The 9358-nt window shown below is 38.1% G+C and overlaps 2 protein-coding genes across 3 annotated transcripts; one reads left to right on the top strand and one right to left on the bottom strand.

The window, feature by feature from the left end:
• Positions 1–610: 610 nt before the first annotated feature.
• Positions 611–2866, bottom strand: LOC122145048. 2 transcript variants are annotated; one of them, XM_042756366.1, is made up of 5 exons: positions 2731–2866; positions 2460–2647; positions 2225–2366; positions 1938–2077; positions 611–1094 (listed from the first exon to the last, which is right to left on the bottom strand). In XM_042756366.1, the coding sequence occupies exons 1-5, from the start codon at positions 2792–2794 to the stop codon at positions 873–875; spliced, it is 756 nt and encodes a 251-aa protein (XP_042612300.1). In that variant the 5' UTR covers positions 2795–2866; the 3' UTR covers positions 611–872. The 2 variants fall into 2 exon arrangements, with proteins under 2 accessions (XP_042612300.1, XP_042612295.1); XM_042756361.1 differs by having other exon boundaries at positions 2439–2647.
• Positions 2867–5650: 2784 nt separating this feature from the next.
• On the top strand, positions 5651–6920 carry LOC109086291 (helix-loop-helix protein 2-like). Its single transcript, XM_042756376.1, has one exon. It carries the CDS (start codon positions 6014–6016, stop codon positions 6419–6421), a length of 408 nt encoding a protein of 135 aa, XP_042612310.1. The 5' UTR covers positions 5651–6013; the 3' UTR covers positions 6422–6920.
• The last annotated feature ends 2438 nt before the right edge of the window (positions 6921–9358 follow it).

The following is a 9358-nucleotide window of genomic DNA, read 5'->3' on the forward strand; positions in this document are numbered from 1 at the left end:
TTTTAAACCCAACCGCTGGATTAACTATTGTACCAGACCAACAGTAGTTAATTTAAATTAGGAAGATGGGTTGGCCATTTTTAACCCAACAGATGAGTTAAATATTCTACCCAAATTCTGGGTCAAATTAAATACAATTATGGGTTGATTTAACTACATATTTGTTAAATATTGTACCCAAATGCTGGGTCAAATTAATTACAATTCTGGGTTGATTTAACTACATATTTGTTAAATATTGTACCCAAATGCTGGGTCAAATTAAATACAATTTTGGGTTGATTTAACTACATATTTGTTAAATATTGCACCCAAATGCTGGGTCAAATTAAATACAATTTTGGGTTGATTTAACTACATATTTGTTAAATATTGTACCCAAATGCTGGGTCAAATTAATTACAATTCTGGGTTGATTCAACTACATATTAAGATGGTAAAATTAACCCATATGCCAGATTAAGTCTAACACATTACAGTACAATTTAAGAAAATAAATTGCAATAGACTACCCATATAAAACTGTGAAACTACAAACCTAGAACAGAATACATGCTAGACTTATGCATATTTTATGCAATATACACTTAAACAATACAACAACAATGGAATCTTTGAAAAAATGTATTACATTAATATCGACAATATAGTGGAACTGGTGCAGTTCACTCAGGTTGGAAAACATTCAGAGCAAAACAACAATTTCGATTGAACTGGCTGAACATTCCACAGGCCAAAAGTCAGCAGCTCTATATTGAACAAATTCAAATTCCTAAATGCTGCTTTTAAGAGCCATTAGCTCTACTTGCAAGCGAGTATTCTAGTTTTAATAAACTTAACCATTTCAGACTCCCCTCCTGGGAGTTCATATATCACATTCTGTATGAATTCCCACACATGTTCACAATGGGCACAAAGATGAAGAATGCCTTGAAGCAGACATCAATGGCCTGAAGCAGTGTTTCTTGTTCCAGGGCCTGTCCAGCTATTATGACGAAGGCCTGAAATGCACTCTGATCATTTCCCAGTGTCAGGATGTGGGGGTATGGCTTGCATGCCTTGGCCTCATGGTACTCCACCATGTTTATTCCAGGCTAAAAAAGAAAATACAAGAGAGCGAGAGAGCGAGTGAGTAAGGACCAAATGTCTACCGACTACTATAGTAGAATTAAAATACAGACATTGTGAGGACCATTTTCCTGGTCCTCACTAGAGAAATAATTGTTTTATGATAAAGTCTAGTTAGCTTTACAATTTGGAAAAGATTCAGTGCATTTCTACTTCAAAAAGTTGAACTGTAACAGTCTACATTTCATTGCACATAACGAAATATTCCAAACCTTTTTTGACTAAGTCTTAGAGCATATAGCTTACATTACAGAAAACAATTAAAAAAAGGATTCAGACCTCAATTGACCTAAAAAGCCAGAAATTGATTGATGATCTAACATTACAATAAACATGCTCAGAAAATGCGTGCGGCCCACCTATCTCACTATCCTATCTGACCGACAGGCAGCAGGGTTAGGTGGTCAGATAGGTGGGCCGCAAATGCTTTGTAGATTTAGAAGACTTCTTTAGAGTCAACCTTATGGAGTCAGGTCCAAATGGGTTAAAATACAAAAGTGTCAACCTTCTGATAAATGTTAATTTCTGCACTCAATACTTTGTTGGTGCCTGTTTTAGAACAAATGACTGCATCAGTGCGGTGTGGTACAGAGGTAATCAGCCTGTGGCACTGCTGAGGTGTTCTAGGATGCTTTGATAGTGACCAACAAGTTGTAAGCTTTTAGAACAGCTAATACTGTCAGGCTATATTTGATGCCTGTCCCCAAAAGTATAGTAAAACAAACCTGGATATGCATGTGTGCGTGCTGAGCTCAGATATGTTGATAAAATGAATAAAGTTTCCCCTTTAGATGTGCTTGAGGACTTACAGGCTTATGGTCGATGAAGGCAAAGCTGCATTCCTGAATGGTGTGGCGAACTACTTTCACACCGCGGCCACGGCCAACTTTGTAAGTTGTAGGTGGAAGCAAGGCTGGCAACTGTCTCAGGGCGAGTTCCCCAACACCATCTGTAGGAAGACACAGGTGTCAATACGATGTGAAATGGCATACCTGATTTCACAATCCCTGCAATTTCATCGCATAAAATTGCATAAATATCCCACATAGTCCATCGCATTCCCTGCATTTACAAGATCTGCTGACAAGAATATTACCTGGTGTTAATCCATCCAGGGGCAATGTTAGCTTCCCCTCCTGTCTTGCCAGGTACAGGATCTTCTCAGCATAAATGGGTAGCCAAGTTTCAAACAACTTTGATGCAGCATCCCCATATAGGACAAGAAAGTCCTGTGCAATCTATAAAATGGAAATCACATTTTTAAAACCATTTTAATGTGGCACACTAATAAACGTTATAAACAATTTTACCTCATATTTCCCTATACCTACCATGCCTTTGGTCATTAAGCGAGGGAACTCTTCGAGGATCTGATCGATGGTCCAATTGTTGTCCCTAATCCACTTGGCCCTGTAGACTGCCGTGTTCTGCATGTAGGTCTCTATCTGGCGGAGGGGCTGAGAATTTTTTCTCAACCATTCTTTAAACTGTGACACACATTCATCTGATATGGTACATTCTGTAAAAAAGAACAACAAAGTTGTCAGTCACCGAAATATGGATGTTTTGCTTCATCAAATAATTTTTCCGCTTAATAATTACCTGGTATGAGAGCCCTGGCAAGAGCGCCATCATTTGGCATTTGTGCTGGTGTCGTCTGTGCCATGCTCCGCGACTTGCTGGTTGATCTCAGCCGCTTCCTGACATTCTGCAGCCTTTCCTCCAGGAATCCAGTGGCTGGCCGTTGGCTCCGTCCTGGGGTGTACCATATTTCCTGCCAAGAAATCAAAATCTTTAATGAATAGAGAAGAGGCACGTTTGACTGACAGCATGGGCTTTGGTTAGAACAGAGTTTGTCTGTACGTCTGTCTGTCCTCAGAGAAGTAGATCAATTATTGTTCCTGCTGCTTAGTGCATAACAGCAAACATCAAACAGCACAGAAGTGTTTCAAGGAGGAGTGAGCTGTATTGTGTCTGTTAACTGTCTGTTTTAGCTTTTAAGCTCAATTTATGCTTCTCCACGCTCTGTTGCCAAAAACAGCAGACCTACAGGCTCACAGTGCGTCGAGGTTGTGATTTCCAGCCAAATTTAAGGCCTCAAATTCCCAATTATTTATTTAAAACTTTTTAAAGGACCTGCGGGAAAATAATTTTCACATGTACGAACTCTTTGGTGAGGATTCACCAAAAACAGGAGATCTACATTGCAAATCTAGCAAAAACAGAGGGGGGCCTGGTATAGAGCCCTCGGCTGATTCCAGTTAACCAAGTAAAGTTTAAATTGAAAATCGAATTGGAACCTTAAAAATCTAACTGAATCAGTTTAAGGATCATGACAACTAGGGCTGTGCGATTAATTGAAATCGTAATAAAATCACGTTTTGAGCGTGCGCAATTTCTAAATCGCTTTATAGTATGATTTTCTGCGGTCCTGACCTCCCGCAGTATGCTATCCGATCCAATCAGAATGCAGCGCACCTAAGTGGAGCGCGAGAACAGAACAGAATGGGCATATGCCTAACTCCAGGTTCACACACTCTGTCTGTGATGCGTATTTTTTCCGAGCCCATGTTAATGGATCAGAACGTTCACACTGCACGCGGTAAAAGATGTGAAAAAATGAATATCTAGCGTATGAGCATAGAGAGAGTTGTGAGTGGGTGAGTGAGTGAGAGGAGACATTTTTATTTAAAAAAAAACACTTACGCTGCCACTGCTTGAGGAGTCTTTCAAACAGGCAAATGACTGAACCAAACCCAATGCCAGTGCCTTTTTGATATCTGAAACAAACACAAAAAGAGCTTGAGCAAAAATACAATTGCTATTGTATTAACTATTCATATGTCACCATGCAAAAGCAATGCAGACTATAGCAGCAGAAATGTAAAACAATGTGAAGATACCAGCCATTTTATTTAGCATCACAAAATATAGAGAAAACAATCCTCCCTCTATACAATTCATGACAAATTGCATACATGTAAGATGTCTCTGTTTTTACTGCACAAGAATATTTGTGGCTGCTCACAGCATAGCCTTCAGGGCACAGAAATATATGATATATTTCTTGATGTCACAGACCCCGCGCAGAAGCCCAAGTAACGTTAGACAGATAAGACAGTTCTGCAAAATAAGTGCATCCGATCTTTATATGTATACATAACTTAATAAACCAAACACAAATTTGAAGTAAACTCATAATGAACACTAGAACCTTGTAAATGGAGTCAATTTGAATCGAATTAAACGCAGTTCACAATCACCTCGTGTTACAGCGTTCACAAAAATGGCGAGCAGTCTGCATATCAACATATTCACAACCACTAACGTCATTAAGATACCCAAAATATCTGCGGTATGAACATATACATTTGTATTACAGATCTCGTGTGCATATTATCAAGTTGTTGTAACAATAATACCTGCAAAATAACAGGAAAAATTGATGAGGAAAATCCGTGTCACGTCGCACCAAGTGCTCAGCAGATGTAAGGGCGCGGGTGCGCACACAGCTCCTATATCAGAGTCCTCCTTTCAGTTTTCAAAATAAGAGTCCTGGTTTCTCACCACGACAGACTATTCTTAGATTAACCCTGTACTGATTTACTTTCAAGTCCCACATTTCTTACAATTCACATGAATAAAAAGAAACTTTTGCTTAAAGTATAACACCTTTACACAAAATGTGCACATACTTTGGGGTGTCACATCAACCCTTCACCGAGTGGCCAGGCCGCCATTTTAAATAAGAATTTGGTCACTAACGTTACATAACAAGACGTATCAGATTATCTCACTGTTTTTACATATTTTAATCAGTCAAACACTGTGTTATGCCTTCAAATGTCACATTAAAAGCTTCAGGGAAAACAAGTGCGTTCGTTTATAGCCAGTTAAAATAATACAGCTAGCAAAGCAACTAACTGACGGCCTGTTGGCTAGTAAACTAGTTAACTGGCAAATCACCTAGCTAGCTTGAAACTAGCTGGCAAATTAGCCTGGCGAATTAAATAAACATGACTATATGCCCATGGGCTTTATGAATTTGTTTAATTAATTCATTAATATAATTCAGACCAAACGGGTAAGTTGTAGGCTATCCGTGCTTCCATGATAATGGCTAACGTTATCCAACCAACCAACTAGCCTCGACAATATAAAGACACTACTTTAATTGGTAATGCAACACAGACAAAGTGAATTAGACATGTAGTGTACACATACCTTTTATTATTTATTGGCCTCGCTGCATGACCAGTCAGTCAGGTTCTCTGCTGTGACGAGCGCTCGGTGTGTGGACTCTGGTGATGACGAGGTGATGAGGTTCGAAGCACAAACAACCCACGTGCTGGGTCAACCGATATAAGTTGGGTTGATGGATTTTGACTCAACGCAAGAGTTGCACAAAATAACCCAAATAGCACAGTATACACAATATTTGCACTTAATATTGTATATAGGAAGGACAATAAAAGAAGTTGTGTATTTTAAACTGTGTTTTTAGCACAGTATACACATAGTGTTATTAGCAATGCTAAAATTTTAAAAACTTAATTTTATTGAATTTCAGATGCTCAAAATGGAAAATATGAATTTCCCCCAAAAGCTGGTATAAAATGTTTTAAAATGTAGCCTACCATGATGTTTGCGCTGTATAGCCTATTAAGCAAATACAGTGTCATGTACAATGAATTTAGTGTGAGAGCTGGTATGGTAGTGTTAGTATTTGTCTTGCAAATATCTTCGTATAGTGTGCAAAGAGGATACAGAATATGTATATTTTGTGGAACATAAACATGGAAACAACGAAACGACAGATAAAGAATCATTAAAAACTATGTAAAACTAAAAGTCTTTTGTTTTCTTTATTAACCCAATTGTAATTATGAAATATTTGTGTTTTAGGACTAAGTCGAAACTGAAAATGATGCTGAGTCCAGAACAAACTGATTCAGATCTACCGTGGAGCCAGTCAGACGCTGAAACAATGCTGAACGATATCAAGGTTGGCTGCATCACGGACGAGCCCATGGAGGGAGAGGGCAAGACGAAGTCTCTGGCCCCGCAATCCCTCAGCAGGGAGGAAAGGAGGAGGCGCAGGCGCGCCACAGCGAAATACCGTTCAGCCCACGCCACCCGCGAGAGAATCCGGGTCGAAGCCTTCAATGTTGCCTTTGCCGAACTGAGGAAGCTGTTACCTACACTGCCCCCTGACAAAAAACTGTCCAAAATTGAAATTCTGAGACTAGCTATTTGTTACATTTCTTATCTAAATCATGTGTTGGATGTTTAGCACATGTCCCTCTTCATGATGAGTAACGCACTCCAAGGACACATGGGGACCTGTTTGCAGTAAACAACACGGTCTCCTAATTTCGCAGTTTGCAGCTCTTTGCGCTACTTACATTGGAAGTGCACTTGGAAGAGACTGAAACGCCATAAGATGGCTATCAAGTGTTCCTTAGACTTTAGACAGGTATGAATGAATTTTAATGAGATATAATAGCTTAGAGCGAAGATAATACCCCATTCAGCCAAAAATGGCGATTGCTCAAAGAGTCGTGAACCATTTAATAGACTGTGGTCCCTGCTTTAAGCTATACACAGAATAAATGATGCAATAAGGTCGAGACTGGGACTTTAAAAAAATCGAATAACCTATGTTGTTATTTGTGTATGTGGACACACGAGTGTAGAGCGTTTTTATTGCAGGTCAGTACAGAGAAAACCCGTTGCATCACTCTGTAGAACAGTGAAGAATAAATCAGCCCCTCTCCCCCTCTAATAGCTGCTTGATAGATCTGGTTAGTAGTTGTTTAATCAGGAGGAAATTGTGCCGAAATAAGTGCCGCTCGAGTTAAGACATCGTGACCATAACCACTCGTATTTAACTATTTATTTGTTATTTATTATACTCCTTGAATATATTTTAATATGTTTCACGTCATTTTTATTTGTTGAAAGATTGTTGTTTAGATTAATGTGCGTTGGTTGTATGTGACTTAAAGAAAAGTTACCATGTGTGTTAGACCTTGTCATTCAGCAATGATGAGATGAAAGTGTTAAACATCAACTTGCACCTTTAGTGTTTATGGATTTAATATATCTATATATATTTTTTTTTTGTGATGCAATTAGTTAAATTGCCTGTTTTTGCTTATCAATTTGTATTAGAACAACAAATTCATGACAAAGAAACCTTTTTGAATAACAGATATTTAAATCAATTATCTATTAATGTCATTTGAATTGTAGGCATGTGATTTATGAGAAATAGACTGGCAATTCATTTTATGACCAAAAATTACATCGTAAATTTTACATTTTCTTTTTCTGAGTGTTCACGTGCCGATGTCTGAGGTTTATGTTCATAACCCCCCTAAATCATCCGACAAATTAAGTTAGATTAAGTTATAGAGAGTTGATTTTTAGTGAAAAACACATCTGATATCCAAAGATCTATCTTGTATTTTCAGGGTCGTGCCCTTTATTTCTTTATGCATATATTTTGTAGTAAAGTTGCTGTGACAGCTTTGTTTTTTTGTTTGTTTGTTTGTTTGTTTTGTTTTGTTTTTGTTTTTATCAAAGTATTTTGTTTTTCATGTTTTAATGTTGATTCGTTTTTTTTTGTTGTTGTTGTTGTTGTTTGTTAAATAAAATAGCAATAAAAAATGTTTGATTGTTTAATCACAAATGCCGAATAATAAAATAATATTGTCTTATTTAAAGCTTAAAAAGGTTGCCTACAGATTAAATTTGTGCTTCTGACTGATACGCCATGCAAATTTTATTCTTTATTAGCAGTAACATATTTGTAGGCTATAATTGTTTGTGATTTAATTTGCTTTAAGATATTCCGATTAATTGACGTACCAAGAGATGCGAATTAAGTCAGAAGCGCAGAGGAAATGATGGAGAGTGGTCAGTCGCGGTAAGCGTTGTCGTGTAGGTTTTGCTCTCCGTGTGTTTGCTCCTCGTTCTCCCTCTTGGCTGAAAGGCCGTTTCCCTAGAGAGGGGGCAGGTGTTACTCCAGACGAGCCAAAGCAACCAAATTACTGGCCGTCTGGCACCTCCCGTGGGAAACAGAGAGAGAGAGAGAGAGAGAGAGAGAGAGAGAGAGAGAGAGGTATTTACCAGATGTATGTATGTGTGTGTGTGTGTATATGGCCAAAATTATTAGAACACTTGTATTTTCACCAACTAAAAATTGTTTTAAGTCAGTTGTTTTAAGTCAGTTTTTTCTTACTGTAGTGTGTCAGTAGGAAATATCAGTTTACATTTCCAAACATTCATTTTGCCATTAATTGTAATAATCCAGTGAGATTTTTGTACAAGGAGTCTGACAACAGCCAGTGCCTCACACAGAGGTCTGATCTCACTATCATCCGTCTTTCGGATGAGACATTAAACCAAGGTCCTGACTCTCTGTGGTCATTAAAAATCCTAGGATGTCCTTCGAAAAAGAGTAGGGGTGTAACCCCTGCATCCTGTCCAAATTTGCCCATTGGCCTCTGACCATCATGGCCTCCTAACCACCCCCATCCCTATACACTGATTGGCTTCATTACTCTGTCTCCTCTCCACCAATAAGCTGGTGTGTGGTGGGCGTTCTGGCACAATATGGCTGCCGTCACATCATCCAGGTGGATGCTGCACACTGGTGGTGGTTGAGGAGATTACCCCCTTCTATGTAAAGTGCTTTGAGTGCCCAGAAAAGCGCTATATAAATGTAAGGAATTAATTATTATTCAGTCTCACCATGGAATGACATAAAGAAACAGAACAAACTGAGACAGACTAAATCCAGAAGAACTGTGGCAACGTCTCCAGGATGCTTGAAGAGAACAATTACACTGTAAAAAATGACTTGCAACTGTAACCTTTAAAGAGATATTTCTACCTGATTTGCATAAAAAAATAGTTTTGTTTGAATAAATTAATGGATTTGGGTTGATTAAGGGGTGTTAAATAATGTTTCACTTCAATAAAACCAGATAATTTAGATTTTACCTTTTTTTTCAGTGTAACATGGAGGTTCACTTACTTTGTTCAATCTGACCTGCCGATGATCTTTAATAAAATTTTGAAAAGCACAATTGTTTGTGTGTTATTAATTTAGTCCGACTGATAATGACTTCTATGAAGATCAGACCTCAGTTTATGAGTAAACAATGCAAAAATTCAGATATTTTCAAAGAGTTCACAAACTTATTCTTGCCACTATATATAT

The sequence above is a fragment of the Cyprinus carpio genome, chromosome A1 (assembly GCF_018340385.1).
Source record: "Cyprinus carpio isolate SPL01 chromosome A1, ASM1834038v1, whole genome shotgun sequence".
Lineage (NCBI taxonomy): Eukaryota > Metazoa > Chordata > Actinopteri > Cypriniformes > Cyprinidae > Cyprinus > Cyprinus carpio.

Bases quoted from the DNA above. Each gene is read 5' to 3' on its own strand.
- LOC122145048 (XM_042756361.1), bottom strand. From the start codon at position 2,794: ATGGCACAGACGACACCAGCACAAATGCCAAATGATGGCGCTCTTGCC. The intron at 2,078-2,224 runs GTAATATTCTTG...GTCTTCCTACAG, and splicing joins CCTGGATGGATTAACACCAG to ATGGTGTTGGGGAACTCGCC. The intron at 1,095-1,937 runs GTAAGTCCTCAA...TTTCTTTTTTAG, and splicing joins CCTTCATCGACCATAAGCCT to CCTGGAATAAACATGGTGGA.
- LOC109086291 (XM_042756376.1), top strand. From the start codon at position 6,014: ATGAAATATTTGTGTTTTAGGACTAAGTCGAAACTGAAAATGATGCTG.